This window comes from Myotis yumanensis, unplaced genomic scaffold (genome assembly GCF_028538775.1).
Source record: "Myotis yumanensis isolate MYYU_CA2020_CCGP unplaced genomic scaffold, mMyoYum1.0.hap1 SCAF_13, whole genome shotgun sequence".
NCBI classification, from domain to species: domain Eukaryota; kingdom Metazoa; phylum Chordata; class Mammalia; order Chiroptera; family Vespertilionidae; genus Myotis; species Myotis yumanensis.
In genome coordinates, this window is record NW_027223764.1 from 58,025,386 (window position 1) to 58,051,872 (window position 26,487).

Here is a 26,487-nt window from a genome sequence, read left to right on the forward strand (position 1 = left end):
TGGAACAGGAGGTCTTCTAGAGACAGCAGGAGCCAGAGATCCTTCAGGAGCAAAGCTTAGAAGGGGGCTGGCAGGGCAGCGCCAGGGAGAACCAGCTCAAGAGAGCAAGGCCAGGCTAGCTGGGTCCTGGGCCAGAGCTGGGAAGGGCTGGCTGGCATGGCAGCGCAAGTGTGCTGCTGTGGGAAACACGCAAACCTTCCAAAGTGTGGTTAGCACAGGGGAGGGTGTTTGTGCTGTGCTGGACAGGGCATGGCTTGGCCTGGCAGGCCATGGACCTTTCCCCTCCCCACTGGCCTGTGCCAGCTCCCCCCGAGGGCAGCATCTATTCTAAAGGCAGTGAGAAACCAGCCTTCTGGTCCAGGCTCCACTCTGCCTTCTGTGGCAACTCCTCCCTGTCCCCTTGGATTACCCTGAACCTTAGCCCCCAGTGCATACCCCAGGCCATGCTCTGCTCCCTGCACTAACAGTGTGGACAGGCACCACCCAGGCAGCCTGCAGAGGACTGCTCTTCCCTGCATGGCAGCCCTAGGGCCTCTTCCCAATGGTGCTCTTGTTCTTAGGAGCATGTTGAGGCTGGAACACTTGCACTCACATTAAGTATCTTGACTACATCCTGGAACGCGGACCCAGAGGGGCAGAGCTTGGGAGGAGCCAGTCAACCTCAGGGTCTGTGGCAGGGGAGGTGGGCACAGGCAGGGCCTTAGCAGGATGGCCTTTTCCAACTCAGCCTTACCTGTTGGAGGAGAGTGTGGCCCCTGAGGGACGTCTCAGAAGCTTCACACACTGCCAGTCACGTTGGAGGTGCGGGTTGACACTGCACATGCATGGATGCTCCCCTCTGACCACAACGGTCCAGGCAGGGCCCTTGGTGACATCCCTGACGTCCATGTGCCTGAGACAGGGATGAGCTCAGAGAGAGCCAGGCCATAGCTCTGGAACTAGCAGAGCATAATCCTCCAGCCCCACCCAGTGCTCACCAGATGGGCGACAGAGCAGGACTGAGCAAGACCCATCAATTTCAAAGTCTCAGGGCAGAAGAGCCATGGCAGGGCCTCTTGCCTGTGTCTTCTCCCTTCCAGGCAGGTCAACCCAGTGCTAAAGGGCATCAGGACAGCTTGGGGTGTTTTTTATCTGTCAATTCCTCATTCAACCTCTACCCTCTTTTTAAATTTTTTTCAGAAAAGCAATACAGGATGGTCTTAGCAGTCTTCGAAATATAGTACCTACAGGAGTCACAAACATGCAAGAGGGACTTAAATTGGTACACACTCTAGAGTTCTGAGTATTTACTCTGCTTTGCAAGTTCTTAGACTATTTTGGGGTCATCTCACCCATCATTGTTTCATTTTGTTGCAGGCAATTGAGCAGATTGAAAAAGAGAAATCTAGAGGTAAGCTGCCTGCGGACTTCATGTGGTCATGTCTGGGATAAAGTAGGCAGGGCCTCCCTGAGGTCCGGACACAGACCCACTTGGCCACTTCCCAGCGCTGACACTGGAGCAGGCGTTTGCCCTCCCCGTGCTGCAGGCTCCTCTGTGCAGCCAGGATAAAAGCCACCCAGTGATGTCTCTCAGAGCTGCATGGGATCCTGTGGGTACATTCTTGGTTCTTATTAAATACTAGAGGCCGGATGCATGAAATTTGTGCAAGAGTAGACCTTCCTTACCCTGGCTGCCAGCACCGACTTTTCTTTGGCACCCAGGACCCAGGCTTCCTTTGCAGCCCAGCTTCATCCGGAAGGAAGTCTGGAAGGACATCTGGTCTAATTAGCATATTTCACTTTTATTATTATAGTATAGTGGCCCAGTGCATAAAATTCATGCACATTAAAAGAGAATTAATTAGAGGAAATATTTTAATTTTGCTATTTGCCCTTTCTCTATAACGGAAGTGTTAGAGATGAAAGAAAATTAGTAAAATGTATATGAAAATCTCCTCCTGTCAGAGTCTGGGGTGCACTGTGGGACATAGAATCAATTCTCTGCCTACCTCTATGCACCTCAAAATAGTGCAAGACCCAGACCAGGCCAGCCCCACCTTCGTCAAGCCCCGCTGGGTGGCAGGCATGGCCTAAGATCCCCTGGCCCAATACCGGGGTTGGGGTCATAGTCTCAGGTCCCCCAACCCCGGCGCCAAGGCGGGGAGGGTGTGTACTCAGGTCCCCCGGCCTCGGAGCCAGGGCGTGAGGACACGAGGGGGCAAGGGCATGATGACCATTTGCATATTAGCTCTTTAGTATATAGGATGAGGTGCTTGACCAACATGGGCTGCATGAAAAAGCAAAAAACAAAACCCAGGGACCTAGGACACACAGGATTCAGTGTGCAGAAGAAAGACCCGGAGGGCCCCTCGCTGGCCACAGTTCTGGCTCTGACTCCTGTCGTTCAGCTTCTTCCCTTCAGTTCACTGGTCCTGTGACAGTGTCTCCAACAGAGGGACAGGCTGTGCTCAGCCGGAGCCATCTCCTTTTGGACAATAGGGTCACAGCTGTAGTCAGGAAAGACGTGTGGACCTGGTTTGGAGCAGCGTTGAGCTGGGCGTGGGATCTGTGGCCCACCTGCCTCAGACCTTGAGTGGGAACCACTGGAGTGTCCTCAGGCTCTGTCTGGAGCAGGACCCGGGCCTTAGACTCAGTGGGTCTGGCTTCTCCCTTTGCTCATCTGAAAGGCTGTGCTCACTGAAACAGCTGGAGTGGCCTTTCAGGGCAAAGGTTGCACATCTGGTAGCAGTGAGAGTTCAGTAGGAAGAGACCTGAGCTGGGCTCAGTCTCTGCATCTGTAAAGTAGGTTCAGGCAAAGGTCCCTCTTCCTCTGGAGTCAGTAGCACAGTCCTCCAGGGGACTGGCTGTCATATAATTGGGTCTGGGTGACCTCTCCCCAAGAGGAGGAGGTGTGGGGGGAAGTGCTGTGGCCCTGGTCACTCCGGGTGCTGTTAATGACCACCCTGCTCCCTGGTATTTCTTTAGAAAACAAGAACCCAGTGACGATTATCGCTCTGACAGATGGAACACTGATAAAGTTTGCATTTGAAGAGACAAAGAAAGAAGTGAGTCCAATCTGTCATCGTTACTAGCATTGTGCTCCACACATTTCATGATTTGTACTCATCCCTGTCTTTATCCAGGCTGAAAAGGCTCGGAAATTGGGGGCTGTCATTTACGGCGTGGGTGTGAATGACTATAGAAGACAACAGGTAACCAGAGACCCCCTGAGCCCATGTGGGGAAGGTTTCAAAGGCGGCTTTCCAAGGTTCGCCCGTGGCTGGTCCTTGACCTCAGGGCGAATGCTTGGAGGACAGATTGGCACTGCAGAAACGGGGAACAGTGTCATGTAAAACCCACACCAGAGGTGGGGGCTGGAGCGCTTTCCCCCCTGAGGCTGGGCTGCTGGGGGCACCTGGCTCTGGCTCTGGGAGTCTAACTTGGCCTGAGAACAGATTCTGTCTCCTGGGAGGGGGACCTGCTGTGTCCTCAACTCCTGGCTGTGGCTCATGCCGTCACCTCTGGCTTGTAGCTGAATCAAATTGCAGACAGCAAGAATCACGTGTTTGGAGTGGACACTGGGTTCAAGGATCTAGTGAAGATCGCAGATTCAGTGAGTTGGGTTGGGTGGGAGAAGGGTGATGGCGTGGCTTCCCACCATAATCTGTTCCACCTCTTTCTGACCCTGACAACTCTGCATTGTAGCTCTCAAGAACTACCTGCATTGAAATTACAAGTGCCATTCCTTCAAGTTTCTGTGCAAAAGGTAAGATGTGAAGTTGCTATTGTAAACACAAGCAGTGTGTGTTTGTGTTGTGAGTCTGTACTGTGCGTGTGGTGGGTGTGCTGTCAGCATGTGGTATCAGTGTGTGTGGTGGGGTGAGTGTTCTATGCATGTTGTATAAGTGTGGTGGGAGTGGGCTGAGTGCATGTGGTGTGTGCGGTGGAAGTGGCTTCAGGGCTGTTGTGGGTGTGTCTGTATAAAGTGGTCTGAGAGTGCATGGTGTGTGTATTGTAGGTGAATTTGGGGTCCTACTTGGGTGTGTGAGTGTGTCTGTATGGAGTGGTACAAGTGTATGTGATCCATGTGGTGTAGGTGAATGTTGTGTCTAAGTGGATGTGTGGGTGTGTCTACATGAAGTGGTCTGAGAGTGCATGGTGTGTTTGGTATAGGTGAATGTTGTTTCTAAGTGGGTGTATGGGTGTGTCTACATGGAGTCATGTGAGCTGTATGGTGTGTGTGGTGTAGGTGAATGTGGTGTCTGTGGATTTGTGGGTGTGTCTGCAATAAGTGGGGTCTGACTATGTGTGGTGGAGGTGACTGTGATGTCTGGGTGTATGGTACGTCTGCATGGAGTGTGCTTGCAGTATGTCTGCTGAGAGTATGTGTGCATGGAGTACGTCTGCTGAGAGTGCAAAATATGTATGATGGAGGTTAAAGTAGTATTTGAGTGGATGTATAGGTGTGTCTGCAGGGAGAGGTCTGAGTGTGTGTGTGGTTGAGGTGATTTGGGGGTCTTTATAGGTTTGTGGGTGTGTCTGCATGAAGTGGTCTTACTAGTAGTATGCATAGTTTTGTGGTGTAGGTGACCAGTGTCTGTGGGTATTCGGCTACATCTTCATGGGATGATCTGATTGTGCATGGTGTGTGTGATGGAGGTGAATGTAGAATTTTAGTGGGGGTGTGGGGATGTCTTCATGGACTGGTTTGAGTGACTGGTGTGAGTGGTGTAGGTGAATGTGGTGTCTTGGATTATAAGTGTGCGGAAAGGAGTGGTCTGATGTGCATGGTGTGTATGGTAGACATAAATGTAGTGTTCTTGTGGATGCGTGTTTGTTCATGGAGTGCTCTGATGGAGTGTGGTGTTTGTAGTGGAGGTGACTTTGGTGTCTGTGGGTGTGTTGGTGTACCTGAGTGTTTGTGGTATGTGTGGCATAGATGAATGAGGGTCTTTGTTGGTATGTGGCTATGTCTGCATGGAGTGCTTGGAGTGTGTATGGTATATGTGATGGAGGTGAATGCCGTTTCCTTGTTGGTATGTGGTTATGTGTGCATGGTATGGTGAGTGTGTGTGTGTGGGGGTGTTAGCAGTGAATGTGGTTTCTGTTGGTGTTTGGGGTGTGGGGGAAGTGTTCTCAGTGAGTACGGTGTGTGTGGTGGAGGTGACTGTAGTGTCTCTGGGTGTGTGGTGTGTCTGAATGGAGTGGTCTGACTCTGTGGAAGTGGTCTGACTCTGTGGTGTATGTGGAGGAGGTGACTGATCTGAGGTTGGTGGTGTGTTTGAATGGAGTGGTCTGACTGTGTGTGGTGTGTGTGGTCGGGATGACGTGGGATCTGTGGGTCCTTGGACTGTGTGCATGGCCTGGTGTGTGGGAATGTGTGCTGCACACATATTTCTGCCCCTGTGGTATGTGTGTGAGGGAGGCAGAGTTATGGCATAGGTACAGATACGTAATTACATTTTTGCCAGCTGTTCTCAGATATAATGGACTTAGAGCTTAGTGGATGTGAAGGTCATCAGTGTGAGCCATTCAGCCCCGCACTGGGAGTTTTAAGTATATTGTGGAGGGATTGACATATAAATCCAGTGTAATTATCCTTTAAATCTCAAAACCAAAAGTCCAATGAAGAACAGAGAAAAATATTTTAGAAAACTCAACAAAAAAGCCAACAATTGGAATCCAACTGCACATATCAAGGACAGTGCATCAAGACTAACTGGGGGACCCCCAAGAAATGCAACTCGGATACCAGATTTAAAATCACTGTGATATGGCGCATCAGCGAGATGGAGGAGAAGCATGGTTATCTCGGCGGGAAGGAAGCCTGTAGGACAGCGCTCCCATCCACTGCCATCCCAGGACCAGGCATGGGGCAGGCTCCATCCACACCAGCACTCGGGGCACAATCACCCCCAGGGGGAAAAGGCAAGGCTCCCCCTGGCATGGATCTGGAACTTGATAAGGAGCCCGCCCTCTGCAGTGCCCCTGAGGGAGTCTCATCAGCCTGACAAGCACTTAATGGGAAAACTCAGGGCAGGACTCTGAACACAAATGAATTGGAACACACTTTCATCAGGACTTCACTCCAAATAAGTCAGTGAGGGGTCCTGGGCCTCTGGCATGGAGAGCAAGGCCTCCTCTGTTGCCAGCTGCTCTAGGGCAAGCAGAGGCCTCTGCGGGTCTCCCTGCCTCCAAGTCTGTGCTCCAGCACACCCGTCACTCATGGCCCGGGTACTGGAGGCCACGTCCTTCACCTGCCTGGCCCTGGACTCAGACACCTCGTAGCGGGACCATTGGGCCCTTCCAGGCCCTCCCTGGGCTCCTGGGCCCTCCTGCTGCCAACGCTGGAGGTGGGGATGGGGTGGGGCATCCTGCCAGCCTGGCCTCAGCTTCCTGGGTCCAGTCCCCCCACCCTTGGAGGCCAGACACTTAGGCCAGCCCCCTGATATCTCTTCTGACAAGAAGGCACTGCTGGCTCCCTGCAGCCCTGGGTCTGTCCCTCTCATGAGTCACTTGTCACCCAGTATGTACCATGGCTTCTGCGTGGCTGTGTCCACGGCTTTGTTTGTGTCGTTCACTTTTTCTTTATCCTCCAAACTTTTCATGAAAATTATCAAACCTAGAACAAGCAGAAACAATCTTACAAGGAAGGGCCCTCTCTCATCCCGGATTGTAAATTAATATTGGACCACATTTCCTGTCGCTCATCTATCCATATTTCTGTTTCTCCTCATCAGTTCCTCTCCGTTTCTGATGCATTTCCAGGCGCATTTGGTCATCAGGCTAACCTCTCCCACTGCCTTCCTTCCTTCTGCGTAACTTGAATTGCAGCTGTTTGGGGACAGTTCCATTTCTGAAATGCAGCAACCTCAGTGTATGGTTGAATGCTGTGACAGATACAAAACCACTAATGTAACCCGAACCCATGAAGAAACAACATGGCCAATGGCCCCAGGCCCCTGAGGCCTGGTGCCAGGAATGGGGGCATAGAGACTCTTGTGGCCTTTTCCTCCCTTGACGGGTTTGCTGCTTTAAAACTCCTCCTCCCCTGACTCATGGTGAGCCTGTGTCTGCCTGGTGCACTTGGCGCAGTGTTTGGAGTTTGGTCCTTCCTGTGGGTTTGCTGGGGGTGCCCAGGGCTCTTCACCCTGGGAGGCAGGCTGCAGGTGGCTCCTGGTCACCCCTTTTCCATATGTGACGGGCCATGGAGGCTGGGATGCTCTGTGTGGAGGGGGCGGCCAGCAGGGTTGGGGCAGAAGAGACCTGAAGGGCAAAACAAGAGCTGCGGGGCAGCACAGGGACACTCCTGCAGCCAGCCTGGGAGCCACTGTCGGGCCATGATGGTCAAGGTCCCCTGAAGCCCTCCCTGCTCCCTTCAGAGAAAAGTAGCATAAATCCTTGACCATGTGCCCTGCAGAGCCACCTCAGCATCCTTGGCAAGGTCATTGTTACATGTATGTGCTCATGCCCTACACGATATTTCCCAAACTTCTACACAGTCTTCCATTACAGGGATGCACCAAATATCTCAGTAGTCTCCCCGTTGTCCTTCATGCCACTTCTTTTCTTCCTGTGGTTGTTACTGTTGGAGGAATTTGGGTTCTATGTGCTGAGAACAGAAGGAGCAGCTATGGGGGAAAGCAACATTTCTTTGACTCCAAGTTTCTTCTTTCAAAACTCTGAGCCCCTCCGCCTGGCACCCACTTTGGGAGATGTGCAGAGGTAACGGGACCCTCTGGGCAGTGCAGTGCCTGAGGACACAGGGGCTCTCCTCCAGGGCCCAGTGGCAACTGAGCAGCACAGGAGCGGCAGCAGGAAGCTCAAGGGAGGGCATCTGGGCCATGGGCAGCAGGCAGCGGGCATGGCCCCTGAGCAGTTCAGCCCAGCTGTGCTCCTGGTTGTCCCACAGCCCTGCTCAGCGACCTCCCTCCCTCCTGTCCCACACATGGAGCAGGAGGCGGGGCCCTTCCTTCACTGAGGCTGTGACCACCAGGGCGACACTCACAGCCCTGGGAAGCTGAAGGCCACAGAACACGTCTCCGGGTACCAGGGAGGGCCTGTCCCCAGCAGAAATGGTGTTGCTGGGCCCTGGAGCTGGCACTGGAGGACCGATCCGGGCCCTGCACCATCTAGGGGTCAGGGCAGATACCTGCCTTCTCCAGGCACCGCTTCTCTCTCTGTAAGCCTGGGTAGTAACACAGAGCTTAGGGGCTTTTGGGAGCTTTAGGAGAAAGTTGAAGAATGGTGCATAGTCCATGCTCAGTTAGTGGGACTGTCACTTTGCACAGACATAGGAGCTCCTTGCCTTGCTTGCCCACAGATGGCGCCTTTCTGGTTCCTTCTGGCTTTGTGTGTGGCAGCGTGATGACGCTGGCTCTTTCTGCCACATTTAGAGCCTGAACTCTCCACACTCAGGAGAACTTGCCTTCTCTGTATGGAAATACAGAATGCCTTGTCTATGTAGGTCCAGTCTTGCCCAGAAATACTTCTTTGCAATAAATAAACCTGGAACATACATTGCAAATGATCACCTGGGAGACTGAGGGGCAGACCTGCTCAGCTGGTTTTTGTTGGGTCAAGGGAAGGGGCTGCGTAAGAGACAGGACCTGCAGGTTTCTACCAGGCAAACATGAAGCCCACATGCTGGTGGGCAGGGCCTGATGAAGTGTGAGCTGTGAGTGGGAAGCCGGCCACATCAGTTCAGAAGCAGGCTTGTGTTGCTGGCCACCTTGCCTGGAAGAAGGCACATTGCTTAGGGACCCAATCCTGCCCTGGATCGGCCCCATGACCGATGTCTCCGCATAGGGCCACCAGCTGGCCTTCCAGGTGCCTCTCAAACCAGAGGTGCTCTCAGGGGCTTCAAAGTGGCTCAGCCTGGTTCTAGGCCCTGGGAACTGCTTGAGGGACCCTCAGGCAGGGCAGGTGATCAAGAGGCATGGGCCCAAACAGAGGATGACGGGTTGGAAACGGAGGCTCCTTGAGAAGTCAGGGTCTGGGCCAGGGAGAGCTGGCATCCAAGGAGGCCATGGCCCGAACACAAACAGAAATAGACCCACTGATGCCAGGTATTCCCGCTTTTCAAAATAGCTAGAAACCTGGATGATTAGGGGGAGGTGCCCATTTTCCAAGTGTGATCCCTGTTTTTTTAAACTCTTGAAAGGCTAGCATGTCCACAGGCCCGCACTAGCCACAGCCTGTTTTCTTTAAGGCAGAGGAGGCCAACATGGCCTGATGGAAGGGGTGCTGCAGGGAGACCTGCGGCAGGAGGGACCAGAAGGCCAGGCCCAGGGTTGCACTGGCCTTTCTAAGAAAGTGCCTCTGATGGATGGACTGTGGAGTGAGGCTGCCTGAGCCAGAAGCAGGCTGGAGGCAGTGACCCTGGCCTGGCAGCAGGAAGGCCCGGGGGCTAGGGGCAGGGTGGGCTCATGGAGGGCCAGGAGAAGGCTGAGCAAGAGCATCCTCTGTAGACTTCTGGAGGCTCAGCTAAGACCTAATGGCCCCTTCCACGCGAGTCCCCTGTGCAGGGCCCTCGGCTCCTTCCTGCCGCAGCCACTGCACACCCAGCCCTGTGAGCTCCCATGTGCCAGGCACAGAATGACAGGGAGGAGGAAAGGACGCCGAGTGTCAGGAAGTCCCTGGGGTGCCCAGGCCTGGGTGCTCAGCTCAGACCTGAGGCAGGGATGTCTTCACTCCTCTCATGTTTGTAGGGGCCGGGGTGAGCAGTGCTGCTCCCCTCAGGGGGCCAGGGAACCCGGTCAGAAACCCAAGGCGGGTCTGCCCTGTGGAAGGATGAGGCTGGCGCCTTTCATGGGCTCCAGGGTCAGGGGCTGAGCAGACCCCTGAGTGCCCAGGGCCCAGTCCCGCCTCCTCACAGTGGACCCTCTGCGTCACCAGGTGAGGATGTGGCCAAGGGGCGCACAGATGTGGTCAGAGTTAGAATTGCTCCTAGGACTCCCCTGGGACTAAAGGGTTGGGGGGTGGCCTGCCCTACCTGAGAGCAGAGGCAGGACACCACTGAGCCCTCCTCACAAGGACCTTTCCATGTCACCCTTGCAGAAAATTATGACTTGAAAGTTTCTGGACGAGGCTTTAATAATGCAAGGAAGAAGAATGAAGTTATTTGTAGATTCAAGTTTAGTGACAAGAAATTCTTCGGTAAGTACACCTGGGCCCACTGTGTGACCGTGTCCCACAGCCCACTGTATTCGACTCAGCCCGCCAAGTCCTCCAAGCACTGCTGACCATTGGCTGGGGACGCTGGGAGACAGGGGCGGCTTGGGCAAGTGGAAGGAGGAACCTGGCTGTGGCCCCTCTTTTTCAATTGCCCAGAGGGAGGTACCTCTCCTCCCCCCTTCCATAGGCCAGGACAGCTCCTTGGAGCAGGCCTTTGTCCCTGCTCAGGACGAGTTTGGACACTGGGTCTGCCCTCACAGCTGCATTTCCACACCCTCTCCTCAGCTTCCAGTTCCCTTGAGAGATGAGTAGTAAACCCCATGAGTGTGCTGGTGGGGATGGAGGCAGCTCTGGGACCTGAGTCTCTGCTAGGGGCACCGGTAACTTTCCCAGGAATGCATGTTCCCCCTGGATGGACAGAAGATGCCCTCTGCTAGGCCTGGCCCTGCAGTGTGGCACAGTGCCCATCACACACATGGAGCAGGTGCTTGCCTGTGACCTTGAGGAAATGAGTATTCTGTTCTCAGACTCTTTTCTCTCTTCTGTAAAACGGGGCCAATGTGAGGGTTGTCTAACTGAGCTTTGTACCATGTAGAACAGGAATGAAGGAAGGGCTTAATTTTAAAATAAAAGGGCAAATTAGTGAAAATACTCTGGCACTAGGCGGCTTCCATGATGGGAGCACTAAGGTGGGAATGCTCTTCCCCAGAGTGCTGGGAGAGGCGGACTTCTGCATCCTCCTCACTTCTCCCACTGAGCCCTCTGCACATGCATTGGATGTGATTATATTTAGATCCTGGTGTCTTATCCCAGGGCCATCTGGTATACCCAGCACAGCTCTTCTCCCCAGCTCACTTCTCGGCCCTGTCTCCTCCTCCCACAGTGCACAGCATGGGCCTCACTCCACACCACACGGGGTGTAGTGGCCTCAGAGAGTTGGGTTTCCCTTGGTCTTTTCTTTCTCCGCAAAGGCTTGGACTGAGGAACTCCTTTACATGTGGAGCTCACAGTTATTGAGCACTTAGCACAGGGAGTGCCTTCTATATACTCTCACAGTCACTTCTCTCAGGAGACCGATTGGTGCTCCGTTGTATGGATCTGGAAGCAGAGGGAGAAGCCACTAACAAGTTTGCTCATAGCCAGCAGCTGTGCAGGGAAAGCTGGAAAGTGGACCCAGGGGATCTGAGGGCTTTGTCCGGACCTCAGCCTCCCTGAGGTGATGTTTCTTGAGAAAATGGGACATGACCTGTCCCCCAGGAAATGTCTTCAGGTGCTGCCGCTGTGGCCTGTGGGTGTAGTGGTTCCCACTCTGGAGACCACCAGTGTTTCCCTCTGAGGAGGACCAGGGCCAGGGTCTCAACCTTACCACTAAGCTGGACCTGGTCAGAGGCTGGACCTGTACCACAGGACTGTTTAATGTCTGGAGTTCTGGTACACTGAGGAAGATTCCTTTGATTGTTTTTAATTATGTTGTCCTCTAATAAAATATCTAGAAAAACATTTAGAAAATGTAGAGAAGTATAAAAAAATATAAAAACCAGTGCTTCTATATGTTCTATGCAATGTGTCTTTATCATGAAATATTTTTATAATTAATTAAAAACATTTTTGAAGTGTGTCAACTGAACTATTCGCCGACTCCATTACTATTGGCTTGAAAACTGCTTTCCAGTCCAACATTCTTTGCTGGGCCCTGGGTACATGAGGCACCTGCCCCTCCTTTGGGCCACTGGCTCTGGACTGTGAACACCCTACTGGAGAGCTAATTTGCAACTCCTTTGGCTTCTTCTCCACTTAATCCCAAGCATTCCACCCACCAGGTGAAAATCCTTTCCCTAAAACACAATTGGTGATTAGTTTTCATAATCAGCAACAATGAAGGAGTCACACTGTTCAGAGTGTATAGCTAATTAGGCAACAGAGTAGGACCCACCGCAGCTGCACAGGGAAAGAAGCCGTTCTAGAGGGCAGGCCCTGATTGGAGCATAATGCAGAAAAATGGGAATTATTAGATTGTTAATTATACTAATGATACAGATAATGTTAATTATTTAATGAAATAAAGTTAAGAGTAAAACCTTGAACCTAATCCTAGCCCACAACACTCTCAAATATTTTCAAGTCAACTTGATTTTCCATAAATGGTGGAAGTAAAATGAACTGTAGTGGAATTAAAGAAACTATTGAACATCACATAAGTGTTTCTTTATGGGGGACTTCATTTCTAAAAGTATTTCCTAGAGTTGAAAGGAGGCTGTAAAAACATTAAGAGATTAGAGCTCTGTGTGTAGAGTCTTGTTTGGTTTTGATCTGTGTGTTTCTAACATTCAAATGTCCATTCAGTGCCACCTGGACTTCTGTCTTATAAAAATTAAAGGACATTTCTAAACAGAAAACAAGCTTGTTTTCTAAAAATTTATGGAGAACAACTAAAACCTATCTCCACTTTTAGGAAGGTCAGGCCTAAGAGTGTCCTGGAGACTTGGCCTGACCCTGAACATAAGCTTCCTTGTAGGTTCCTCCCCACCCCCTGATCATGGCCCTGGAGGTGCAGGTCTCCTGGAAGAGAGAGCTTGCCCTCTTGCTACAGAGGAGAGCATGCAGGTCCCATCTGTCCACTTGGGTCAGAGGAAGGCTGGGTGGAGAAGAAATCCAGGGACAAGACTGTGCTCTAGAATCTTGGGTGTCAGAACCATGCGGCTTCCTGGGAGTGCACATCCCCACTTTCAGAGGGCAAGCCTGGGACCCAGGCAAGCTATAGCAGGGTGGGTGGACAGCTGGAAGCATAGCCAGCACACAAATGCAACTGGGGAGGCCTTCTCTTTACCACAGTTTGAGGATCTAAAGGACTGGGCTCAGATGGAAAGGCCATTCTGTTGGCAATAGCCCTGACTTATGGCCCCAGCTCAAGGATGTAAAGGGCTGGGCTCAGACTGCATAGATGCCTCAGTTACGAGTTAAGGAACTGTTCTGAGCCACGGGAGTGTTACTTCCCAAGACCCATAAGTCACAGAAAGCAAAAGCAGAGAAAGTCTGATTCCAAGGCTTCCCTGGTCAAGGAATGGCACCACCATCCACCTGGTCACTCTGGTCAAAGCCTGCACGACAGCGTTGATTCCTGTTGGCTTTCATGCACATGCAGTGCCCTGGCAAGCCCTGTTGCCCCTGTGTCCCACACATACCCAGACCTGGCCAGTCCCTGGCCAGAGGCATTGTACTTACAGCAAAACTCCAACCTTTTCCCAGGACCACGAGGCCCTACCTTCTCTCCTCACCCACTTCTTTCCTGCTCAGTAAGCACAGCTATTTATGCCTCAGGGCCTTAGCACCCACAGCAGGGACACTCTTCCCTGGGATCTTTTCACGCCTTGCCAACCTCATCACATTCAGCGTCATGATCACTTCCTCTGGGACATTTATTAGGGCATGTAACAGGGAGAGGTAGAAAATTGAGGCTAATGATGCAATCTACAAGAAGTATCCTACATAAGAAAAGCCTAATATGCAAATTGCCCCCTCAACATGGAGTTCTGTGGGGAGTTCGACCTCTTGGTATATTGTGCACTGACCACCAGAAGGCTGCACAGAACATGATAGGCATTGGTGATGCACTGCTGGTGGCGGGAGGGGGGAGGGGAGTGGAGGCACTGCAGGCCCTGATGGGCCCTGATGAGAGTGGGACTGGGATGGGATGGTGGAGCAGGTGAGTGGGCAGCACCAGGCTAAGGTGGGTGTGAGCCACTGGTTGACAGGTGGGAGCCAATCCCCCTTCCGATCTAACTGCCCCGCCACTGCCGGGCTCACAGGTGCTGAGGGAGACAGGCAGGAACCCGATGCCCCACCCATCAGCTCACAGGGCAACCAGCGGCAGTGGCAGCAGCAGCGGGCAGGGACGCTGCCCAGCTCCCTCACTGCCTGGGAGTTGGGCAATGGCGGGGCAATCAGCAGGATGATTGGGCCCTGCAGGTGGCAACCAGTGACAGCAGTGGGATCAGGGCTGCCACCAGGCTCCCTCAGCACCTGGGAGCTGGGCGGCGGCAGCGGGGGGCCAGCAGTGCGATTGGCAGGGTAATCAGGCCCCCGCAGGTGGCGAACAGCTGGGGTGGTGGCAGGGCGATCAGTGGGGTGATTGGGCCCTGCAGGCAGTGACCAGTGGCAGCAGCAGGGGGCAGGTGGCAATGGGAAGGGGGGAGTACCTGGCTGGCAGCCAGCAGCCACTAGGGATCCTACCAGTGTATGAATTTCATGCACTGAGCCTCTAATCCTATATAATAAATGTGTAGTATGCAAATTGTCCTCTAGACCGGGAGGTCATCTGGGAGTTTGACCAGGGGGCAGGCCCGGCCAGGAGAAGGGAAGAGGCTCCGGCCTATGGTGGCAGCAGCAGGCAGCCAGGGCAAGGGAGGGAGGCCCCAGCTGGTAGCCAGCACCCACTAGGGACCATACCAGTGCATAAATTTTGTGCACTGGGCCTCTAGTATACTCATAAAAATAAAAAGGACAGTATTTTCTATTGCAAAAATGAAAACCAGTCATATTTATTAGTACTTAACTAGGAAAGCAATCTGAAAGAAGATGCTTATATTTTCTCATAAATATCTAATTCAGACATTATTTTTTCTTTATCATATCCTTTCTCTATCACCATTTACCCTGCCTATACCCTCTTCCACCTCCACCCACTCCCTCACCCCCCACCACAATCACCCCACTGTTTACTGTGAGTTCTCTTCTTTTCTATTTTGCTTAATCTCTCCAACACCCCAACCAGATATGTCTGCCTGCTCTCCATCTATGAGGCTGTCTCTATTTTGTTTGTTAATTCAGTTTGTTCATTAAATTCCACATATGATTGAAATCATATGGTACTTGTCTTTCTCTGACTGGCTTATTTCACTTAGCATAATGCTTTCTGGGCCCATCCATGTTGTCGCAAAGGGTCAAATTTTCTTCTTTTTTAGGGCCAAGTAGAATTCCAATGTGTAAGTGTACCATTGCTGTTTATCCACTAATCTACTGATGAACACTTGGATTTCTTCCAAATCTTGGCTACCCTATATAATAAAGAGCTAATATGCTAATTAGACTGAACAGACAAATGATCTTCCAGATGAAGCCGGGGCTTCGAGGGCTGGCCAAGGCTGTGAGGGGCTGCGAGGGCCAAATGAGGCTGAGAGGGGCTGTGAGGGCCCGACGAGGCTGAGAGGGGCTGCGAGGGCCGAACAAGGATGTGAGGGGCTGTGAGGGCCGGACAAGTCTGTGAGGGGCTGCGAGGGCCGGACAAGTCTGTGAGGGGCTGTGAGGGCCCGAGGAGGCTGCCAGGGGCTGTGAGGGCCCGACGAGGCCATGAGGGCTGGCCAAGGAGCCGGGAATGCAAGGGCTGAGCCCCTTGCACAAATTTCATACATCAGGCCTCTAGTTAGAAATAACTCTGTAGTGAAGACAGCGGTGCATATAGTCTTTTGAATTAGTGTTTTAGATTTCTTTGATTCAGTTTTCCAAAAGTGGAAATGTGGGGTCATAAGGCAGTTCTTTTTTAAATTTTTGAGGAAATTCCATACTGCTTTCCACAGTGGCTGCATTAATCTGCATTCCCACCCACAGTGCACAAGGGTTTCACCTCCTCACCAATGCTTGCTCTTTGTTGGTTTATTGATGAGAGCCATTCTGAGAGGTTATGAAGACATTAGAGGCCCAGTGCATGAAATGTGTGCACTGGAGGGGCCCTCAGCCCGGCCTGTGCTCTCTCAGTCTAGGACCCCTCACTCCTTACAACCAGCCTGCTCACTGTTCCTTACGGCTCAGCTCGCTGCTCCTTTGCACTGCTGTGGAGGCGGGAGAGGCTCCTGCCACCATTGCTATGCTTGCCAGCTGTGAGCCAGGCTTCTGGCTGAGAGGCACTCCCCCTGTAAGAGTGTCCTGACCAACAGGGGCAGCTCCTGCAGTGCACTTCATAGTGATTAGTCATTCTGGTTGTTCAGGCAGAACGGTTGTTTAGGCTTTTATTATATAGACTAGAAGCCTGGTGCTTGAAATTCATGAACTCCAGAAGGGCCCCTTAGCCCTGTGCCAATATTTGGTCTTCAGACATATTCTGTCAATGACAACACTTCCTTTTGGCTTCAGAGGTACATTGTGCCAATAGTTGGTCTTTAGGCATTTTCTGTTGCCAACTCCAGCCAGGGGGAGAAACCGCTAGGAATCAATCTACCTCTTCCTTCCTGTCAGGGTCCGGGGTGTGGGTGAACAGGATTTGGAACTGTCAGGGCACTGGCAGAAAGCTAACCAATGGCTGATTCCATGAGGAATCAGACTCCCTCCTCCCTCCTGTTAGATTAGGGAGTGGGGGGGAGGGCAATTGGGGGTGGGATTGACCAGGGGGAGGGGCTGTAGGAGGTTGGGGGAGCAATTCAGCCTAGGTGCAGCTGGTTGAATTCTGCAGTGCAAGAGTAGGGTCCCTAGGCCTGGCTGGTGATCAGACCTATCAGGGCTTTCTTCCACTGGCTGCCAGCAGCTGGCCCCACCCTGCCACTGCCACTGGCTGCCAGCAGCTGGCCCTGCCCAGCCTCTGTCACTGCTTGCCATCTGTGCAGTGCCACCCTCCTTGTCACCAGTCACCTCCCTCTGAGGGCAACAGGCATGGGGTGTGATGGCTTGGCTGGCCTGGGCCTCCTTCTGCAAGGAGATCAATCATTGGGCCCCCAGATCGATGGCCCTGCAGAGAAAGGCCCCGCCCACCCGCCACAGCAGTGCTGGCCAAAGACCTGGGCCTCCCTCTGCAGGGCAATCGATTAAGGAGCCCCCCTCCCCATCAATCACCCGACAGAGAGAAGTCCCGCCCAACAACTGCAGCCCACCAGTCTGTGGCCTGGGCCTCCCTCTATGGGGCGATTGATTGCAGAGCCTCCCAATTGATCGCCCCACCAGCCGGTGGCCTGGGGCGATGACAAGGCCCTCCAACCAATTGCATCATACCCACCTTGACTGGCCTGGTGCCAGTGTGTGTCACAGTGTGGTCATCCAGATGGTTGTTTTGCTGTTTGGCCATTCGGTCGATTTGCATATCATGCTTTTATTATTATAGATACCTCATCATGGTTTTAATGGTATTTCTCTGATGACCAGTGTAATTGAGCATCTTTTCATGTGTTTGTTGGCTATCTGTATGCCCTCTTTGGAAAAGTGTCTATTCATGTCCTTTGTGAATTTTTAATTGGATTATTTGTCTTCCTTCTGTTGAGTTATATGAGTTCTTTATAAATTTTGGGTATTAACCCATTATCAGACGTATCATTGGCAAATATGTTCTCCCTTTCAGTGGGATGTCTTTTCATTTTGTTTATGGTTTCCTTTGCTGTGCAAACATGTTATATTTGATGTAGTCCCATTTGTTTATTTTTCTTTAGTTTCCCTGACCAAAGAGATAGATATATCAGAAAAAAAATATTGCTACAAGAAATTCTGAGATTTTACTGCCTATGTTTTCTTCTAGGATTTTTATAGTTTTGAGTCTAACATTTAAGTCTTTAATCCATTTTCAGTGCATTTTCATGTGTAGTGTAAGAAGGTGGTCTCATTTCAATTTTTTGGTACTTATCTGTCTAATTTTCCCCATACAATTTATTGAAGAGAATATCTTTAGCCCAATGTATGCTTTGCCTCCCTTGTCAAATATTAATTCACTATAAAGGAATGCTTCTTTTTCTGGGCTCTCTATTCTGTTCCATTGATCTATATGTCTGTTTTTATGCCAGTACCATGCTGTTTTGATTACCATGGCCTTGTATTATAGTTTGGTATCAGGTAGTGTGATACCTCCCACTTAGTTCTACTTTTTAAGATTGCTGTTACTCTTCAGGTTCTTGATGGCTCCATAATATCTGGAATATTTGTTCAAGTTCTGTGAAATATGTCATTGGTATCTTGATAGGAATTGCATTGAGTCTGTATATTGCTGTGGGTAGTGTGGACATTTTGAGGATGTTAGTCCTCCTTATCCATGTACATGGTATGTGCTTTCACTTATTTGTATCTTCTTCAATTTCTTTCTTCAGTATCTTATAATTTTCCAAGTATAGGTCTTTTACATCCTTGGTTAAATTAATGCTTGAGTATTTCATTCTATTTGAAGCAATTGTGAATGGGAATTTTTTTTAGTTTCTCTTTCTGATAGTTCATTATTGGTGTGTAAAAATGCAACTGATTTCTGAATATTTATTTTGTATACCACTTGTTTACTGAAGTCATTTATCATTTAGGTTTTTGATGTAATATTAAGGGTCCTCTTTATACAGTATCATGCTTCCTGCAAATAATGACAGTTTTACTTCTTCCTTTCCAATGTGGATGCCTTTTATTTCTTCTGATAGCTGTGGTTAGGACTTCCAGTACTATCTACACTAATAAAAGACAAACATGCAAATTGACCGTACCTTCTCTATGCCTTAAGCCACACCCACCAACTAATGAGAGCGACTATATGCAAATTAACCCAACCAAGATGGCGGCTAGCAGCCTCAGAGCTGGAGCAAGCAGGAGGTTTAATTGCCCTAATGATGGAGAAAGCCAAGCTTCCCGGCTCTGAACTCCACTCAAAGCAACAAAGTTTCAATTATAGAAGGTAAATAAACCCCAGATACCTGCTTTCAGCCAGCTGTGGCCACAGAGTGGGAGTGAGCGGGAGGCTTCCTTCCCTCCCATCCTGGCCAGCTCTGAGCTCCTCTCAAGGCTACAAAGTTTCAATTAATGAAGGTAAATAAATCCCAGAATAAAAATAAAAAAAGGAGAGGCTTGGAGCTTCCATCACTGGGGGGCTTGGATAGCTTGAAAACGGCCCTCAGCCCCTCATCCAGACTGATCGGGCACCCCAGCAGTGACCCCCCACCCTGAAGGGGGTGTGACCAGCCTGAAAACACCCATTAGCCCTTCACCCAGGCTGGCCAGGCATCCAAGCACAAACCCCACCCTGATCCGAGACACCCTTCAGGGCAAACCAGCCAGCTCCCACCCATGCACCAGGCCTCTATCCTATATAACAAAAGGGTAATATGCAAACTGACTCTAACAGCAGAACCACTGGGAATGACTGGTCACTATGACACACACTGACGACCAGTGGGCAGATGCTCAACGCAGGAGCTGCCCCTTGGTGGTCCGTGCGCTCCCACAGGGGGAGCTCTGCTCATCCACAAGCCAGGCTGATGACTGCCAGTACAGAGGTGGTGGTGGGAACCTCTCTCACCTCCTCAGAAGCACTAAGGATGTCCTACTGCAGCTTAGGCCTGCTCCCCGCTGGCATGTGGACATCCCCCAAGGGCTGCCGGGCTGCCAGAGGGATGTCTGACTGCCAGGTTGGGCCCGATACCGCAGGGAGTGGGCCTAAACCAGCAGGTGGACATCCTCCGAAGGGTTCCAGACTGAAGGAGGGCATAGGCCGGGCTGAGGAACACGTCCCTGAGTGCACAAATTTTTGTGCACCGGGCTTCTAGTCTATATATATATATATATATATATATATACATACACATATATATAACCTAATATGCAAATAGACCAAATGCAGAACAACTGAACAACCAAACATCCAAACAACTGAACAACCAGTCATTATGACATGCGCTGACCACCAGGGTGTGTGGGCGGGACATGGCAGGCTTCAGCAGCAGGCAGTAGAGTATGGAACATGGCAGGTGTCATCTGTGGTGGGATGGTGGAGCAGGAGAGTGGGGGTGCCGGCGAGCCTCTGATGGTTACTGAAAATTCTTTGCTCCTGTGTGCCACGGTCCCACCTGGTGCTCGCACCTTCTGTCAGTGCCAGCCCCACTTACACCCACTGCTGGTGCTGGAGCTGCTTCTCACACCTGCTGCCAGTGCCCAGCATTTCCCCCAATTGCTTGGCACCATCAGCAGGTGTGCGTGGTGACTACTGGCCCCAATCACCCCTAAGGGCTTCTCCAACTCCCTCTGCTCCTGGGAGGCAATGAGGGCTGGGAGCCACTTCTTGTACCTGCTGCCAGTGAGGGCTCTGCTTGCATGTGCAGCTGGTGCCAGAGCCAATGCTTGCACTCACTGCTCATGCCTGGTGCCAGTCCCAATCACTAGGTGCTGTCAGTGGGTGCGAGCAGTGGCTGCTGGCCCTGATCACACCTGAGGGCTTCTCCACCTCCCCCTGCTCCTGAGGAGCGATCAGGGCAGCAGCCACCACTTGCACCCGCTGACAGCACTGGCCCACTTGCACCTACTGTTGGCATCAGCCCCAATTGATCCACACCATCAGGGGGTGCAAGTGGGGTCAGGGCATCAATGCATGGGAGTGGCATCAATGAGAGCGGGGTTGCTGGCAGAGAGGGGACTGGAGGCCACAGCGGGAGGGGCCAGGAGGGGGTGCAGAGAATAGGCCAAGACCTGCTCCTATGCCCACTGCAGTCTTGCAGCTCACAGTTCCTTACAATGCGCACAAATTCATGCACTGATCCCCTATTGTTGAATAAAAGTGGTGAAAGTGGACATCCCTGTCTTGCTCCTGATCTTAAGGTGAATACTTGAAGTTTTGCCCATTTAGAATGATGCTGGCTGTGGGTTTGTCATAGATGGAATTTATTACATTGGAATATGTTTGTTCTATTCCCACTTTGCTAATAGTTTTTATCATAAATGGGTGCTGGATTTTATGAGATGCTTTTTCTGCTTCTATTGGTATTATCATGTGCTTTTTATCCTTCATTTTGTTTATTCTACATAATAAAAGCCCAGTGACCAAAATAGTGGAATGACAAGAATGACCAGAGACCAGAATGACCATGGCTGCTCAACCCCACTGACCACCCCCCAAGGAGCAATTAGGGACAATTAGGCAGGCAGAGTGCTTATTGAATATCAGATACGGAAAGGCAGTTAGGGGTAATCAGGCAAGCAGAGTGCTTAGGGGCGATCAGGCAGGCAGGAAGAGGCAGTTAGGGGTGATCAGACAAGGAGGCAGAGTGCTTAGGGGCAATCAAACAGGCAGGCAGAGGCAATCAGGCAGGCAGGCGAGTGGTTAGGGGTGATCAGGCAGGCAGGCAAGCAGTTAGGGGCCAGAGGATAGGCCTAAACCTGCAGTTGGACATCCCCCAAGGGTTCCCAGATTTCAAGAGAGTGTAGGCCAGGCTGAGGGACGCCCTCCCATGCACAAATTTTGTGCACTGGGCCCCTAGTGTGATGTAATCACAATTACTGTTTTGTAGATATTGCACCAACTTTGCATCCCCACAATAAATCCGACCTGATCAATGTGTATGATCTTTTTTAAAAAATATATTTCTTTATTGATTTCAGAGAGGAAGAGAGAAGGAGAGAGAGATAGAAACATCAATGATGAGAGAGAATCATTGATCAGCTGCCTCCTGCACACCCCCTACTGGAGATCGAGCCCGCAACCCAGGCATGTGCCCTTGGCCAGAATCGAACCAGGGAGCCTTCAGTCTGCAGGCTGACACTCTATCCACTGAGCCAAGCTGGCTAGGGCTGTGTATGATCTTTTTAATGTATTGCTGAATCCAGTTTGCTAATTTTTTGTTGAGGATTTCATCATCAATGTTCATCAGCAATATTGGCCTATAATTTTATTTTCTGTCATGTCTATCTCTGGTTTTAGAATTTGAATAATGCTGGCCTTGTAAAATGAGCTAGGAATCTTCTCCCTTCTTGAATTTTTGGAATAGTTTCAGAAGGACAGGTGTTAGTTCTTCTTTGAATTTTTTTTTGGTAAAATTCACCGGAAAAACCATCTAGTTCAGGGATTTTGTTTGTTGGGAGTTTTTTGTTTTGTTTTGTTAATTACTGCTTCAATTTCACTAGTTGTATTCTGTCTATTCAGATTTTCTGATTTGGTTTTAGAAGATTGTAAGTTTCTAGGAATTTATCCATTTCATTCAGTTTGTCCAACTTTTGGCATATAGTTGTTCATAATATTTTCTTACAATCCTTCGTGTTTCTGTAGTGTCAGTTGTTATTTCTCCTCTTTCATTTCTGATTTTATTTCTTTGGGTCCTCTATTTTTTTCTTGGTGAGTCTGGTTTAAAGTTTCTAAATCTTGCTTACCTTTTCAAAGAGCCAGCTCTTGGTTTCATTGATCTTTTTTATTGTTTTTTTTTAGACTCTATTTCATTCATTTCTGCTATGATCTTCATTATTTCCTTCTTTCTATTCACACTGGGCTTTGTTTGTTGTTCTTTCTCATGTTTCTTTATGTGCAAAGTTAGATTGTTTATTTGAACTTTTTCTTGTTTTCTTGAGAGAGCCCTGTAGTGCTATCATGTTCCCTCTTAGGACTGCTTTCACTGTGTCCCACAGTTCCAGTTTTTGTGCTGTGTTCTCATTTTCATTTTTTTCTAGTTATCCTTTGATTTATTTCTTGATCTCATCGTTAACCCATTCAATGTTTAGTAACATGTTATTTAGCTTCCGTGACTTTGTGTGTTGTTTCATTTTCTTCTCATGATTGATTTCTAGGTTCATAGCATTGTGGTCAGAGAAGATGCCTGATATGATTTCAAACTTCTTAAACTTAGTGAGACTTGTTTTTCTTCCTAACATGTGAGCTAGCCTTAAGAACATTTCATGGGCCCTTGAAAGGATTGTATATTCTACTGCATTGGAATAAAGTGTTCTGAAGATATCAATTAAATCCATCTTGTCTAGTTTGTCATTTAAGACCACCATTCCTTGTTGATTTTCTATCTGGAAGATCTATCAATTCTTGTCAGTGGGGTGTAAAAATCCCCTACTATGACTATAATACTGTAAACTACTCCCTTTGTGTCCATCAAGATTTGCTTTACATATTTCAGTGCTCCTATGTTGGGTGCATAAATAATTATAAGGGTTATGTACTCTTGTTGGACTGATTCGTTTATCATTATGTAGTGTCCTTTGCCTCTTCCTATAGCCTTGGTTTTTAAATCTATATTGTCAGATATAGAAAGCCATCCCAGCTTTCTTTTCTGTTCCATTGCATAAAATATTGTTTTACATCTCTTTACTTTTAGTCTGCTCGTATCTTTAGTTCTGAGGTGGTCTTTGAAGATAGCATATATATGGGTTTTGTTTTCTTATTCATTCAGCTACTTTATGTCTTTTGACTGGAGCATTTAACCTACTTACATTTGAAGCGATTATGGAAAGGTACATATAGGTTGCCATTTTATTTTTCAACCATATTTCTGTTTCTTCTTCTCCTCCTCCTCCTCCTCCTCCTCTCCCTCCCTCTCCTCCTTCTCCTCATTCTCCTTTTTCTTTTTATTCTTCTTCAATACTGTGTGGTGGTAATAAACTCATTTAGCTTTCTCATGTCTGGGAAGCTCTTTATTTATCCTTCAAAAAATACATATATATATATAGAGAGAGAGAGAGAGAGAGAGAGAGAGAGAGAGAGAAAGAAAGAGAGAGAGAGAGGTAATATGCAAATTAGCCAAGACACCGTAAGTCACAACTGCTCAAGAGGAGTCTGTACACGCAGGTGGGCGGGAGGGGACTGCTGTGCAGTGAGGCAAGCCATGGATGGTGCAGGCCTGAAGAGAGCAGGGAGCAGGGCATGCCTGCGGGCCACAGCAGTGAACAGGCAGGCCTGCAGAGAACAGGCCTGCCAGCCGGGGGCACGCCAGCAGTTCTGTCTCTACATGTAAGCTACAGAGGAAACACCTTTTCTGACCACTCATTGGCTGAGCTCCCTGTACACCACATCACAGCGATCATGGTAACTTGCTTAATAAGAGTCCAGGAAGGTGATCTGGAGTTTTTCCACCTCACTCCTGGAGGAAAAAACAAAGTTCCACTACTGGAGGAGCTAACAAATGTCATATCCTGCTCTAGCCAGTTTGGTTCAGTGGATAGAGCTCAGCCTGCCAACCACAGGGTCCAGGTTTGATTTTGATCAAGGGCATGTATCTAGGTTGCAGGATCCTCCCTGGCCAGGGTCCAGGTCAGGGCTCATGCAGGAGGCAACCAATCAAAGTGTCCCTCTCACATTGATGTTTCTCTCTTTCTCTCTCCCTTCCATGCACTCTAAAAATCAATGGAAAAATATCCTCAGGTGAGGATAAAAAATAAAGAAAGAAAGAAATATCATATCCTATGAAAGAGACATCTTGAAAATGCCTAAAGAAAGTTGTCATCATTTCATGGTGAAGGGACTGGAGTCCATGTTGATGAAAACACCTTGGTGGCTGGCAGTGGCAGCAGCAGCAGGGTGATGGGGCGGCACCTTCCCCTAATCAGCTGGTTGCCCCCTGCAGAGGGAGGCCAGACTTCAGCTTAGACCCGCTCTCCACAGGGAACAGGATTAAGCTTTCAGTAGGACATCCCCTGAGGGCTCCTGGCTTGGATAGAGTGCAGGTCAGGCTGAGGGACCGCCCCCCCATGCATGAATTTAGTATACCGGGCCTCTAGTCTATAATAATAAAATGGTGATATGCTAATTAGACCAGATGTCCTTCCAGACCTCAATCCAGATGAAACTGGGGCTGGAGTGAAGCCCGGTACGGGGTGCCTCCTAGCAGCCAGAGAGGAAGACACCTGGGTCCTGAGTGCCTGCTGGTGGCCAGAGTGAGGCCACCAGAGTCCTGGGTGCCTGCTGGTGGCCAGAGGAAAGCTGCCTGGATCCCAGGTGCCTGCCAGCTGCCAGAGGAGGAAAGCATTGGTCCCAGAAGCTGGAGGAAGAAAAGCCTACTCTTGCATGAATTTTCATGCATCAGGCCTCTAGTCCTATATATTAAAAGGGTAATATGTAAATTGACCCTAACAACAGAACCACTGGGAATGAATGGTCACTATGACACACACTGACCACCAGGGGGCAGATGCTCAATGCAGGAGCTGCTCCCTGGTGGTCAGTGCAATGCACAGGGGAGTTCTGCTCAGCCACAAGCCAGGCTGAAGGCTCTCAGTACAGCAGTGATGGTTGGAGCATCTCCCGCCTCCTCAGCGGCACTAAGGATGTCAGACTGCAGCTTAGGCCTGCTCCCCACTGGCAAGTGGATATCCCCTGAGGGCACCCAGGCTGCCAGAGGGATGTCTGTTTCCAAGCTTAGGCCCAATCCCCTGGGGAGTGGGCCTAAGCCAGCAGGTGGTCATCCCCCAAGGGGTCCAAGACTGCGAGAGGCCATAGGCTAGGCTGAGGGACACTCCCCCCGAAGTGCACGAATTTTGTGCAACGGGCCTCTAGTTTTAAATAATAGCCTTGTTAGATAACGTAGCCTTTGTTGTAGGCCCTTTCTCTTCATCACTTTGAATATTTCATGCCAGTCTCTTCTGACCTGATGTGTTTCTGTGGAGAAATCTGCTGACAGTCTTATGGGAACTCTCTTGCAGGTGACTGAGTGCCTTTCTCTTGCAGCTTTTAAGACATTCTCTTTGTCTTTATCTTTTGCCATTTTAATTATGGTGTGTCTCAGTGTAGGCCTCTTTGGTCCATCTTGCTTGGGATTCTGTGCTTCCTCGACTTGTATTTCTTTTTTCTTCACCAGATTAAGGAAGTTTTCAGTCATTATTTTTTCAAATAGGTTCTCAATCCCTTTATCTCTCTCTTCCCCTTCTGGTATCCCTATGGGATGAATGTTTTTACACTTCATGTCCCAAATGTCCCCTAAACTATCATCATTTTTAAGTCTTTTTGCTGCTTTGTTTGAGTGTTTCTTTCTACATTATCTTCTAAATCACTGATTTGATCCTCTGTTTCATCAAGCCTGCTGTTTATTTCTTCCAGTGTATGCTTTATATCAGATATGGCACTCTTCATTTGTGACTCATCTTTTTTATGGTTTTGAGCATCATTATAGTCATTACTCTGAATTCTATATCTGATAAAATTCTTACCTCCATTTCACTTAGCTCTTCTGAAGAATACTCTTGTTCCTTCATTTGGGACCTGTTTATTTTTCTCCCCATTTTCACTACCACTTTGTGTTTGCTTCTATGTATTAGGTAGATCTCCTATGACTCCCAGTCCTGGTAGGATGGTGTTATATAGTGGATGACCTGTGGGACCCAGTAGCACAATCTCCCTGATCACCTGAGCTGGATGCTCTAAGAATGTCCCTTGTGGGCATTATGTGGACCCTCCTGTCAGAATTGAGACTTGATTGCTATTGTCCTGTTCAAACATGGAATCAACCCTCAGGCTAGCTGACAATAAGACTCAACCCCAAAAACAGTGTGTAGGTGGCTGGGTTGGGGCGGATAACACAAATTGGAATTCACCTCAGCAAGTTTTGAAGCTCCAAATATCTCCCTGTGGAAATGCTGCTTGGGAAGCTTATTGAATCCTGCTCTGTTGTCTGGAACTGCCCACTTGGTTTA

General features: G+C 49.7%; 1 protein-coding gene across 1 annotated transcript in view; it reads left to right on the forward strand.

Annotated features, from left to right (window-relative positions):
• LOC139021563 (anthrax toxin receptor-like) overlaps positions 1–26,487 on the forward strand; it is a 108,394-nt gene that overhangs the window by 68,965 nt on the left and 12,942 nt on the right. The window contains exons 4-10 of the mRNA XM_070431949.1: positions 1,180–1,261; positions 1,357–1,390; positions 2,965–3,044; positions 3,123–3,191; positions 3,512–3,592; positions 3,685–3,745; positions 10,039–10,137. Coding sequence (XP_070288050.1) covers positions 1,180–1,261; positions 1,357–1,390; positions 2,965–3,044; positions 3,123–3,191; positions 3,512–3,592; positions 3,685–3,745; positions 10,039–10,137 — 506 coding nt within the window. The remainder of the gene's footprint in view (positions 1–1,179; positions 1,262–1,356; positions 1,391–2,964; positions 3,045–3,122; positions 3,192–3,511; positions 3,593–3,684; positions 3,746–10,038; positions 10,138–26,487) is intronic.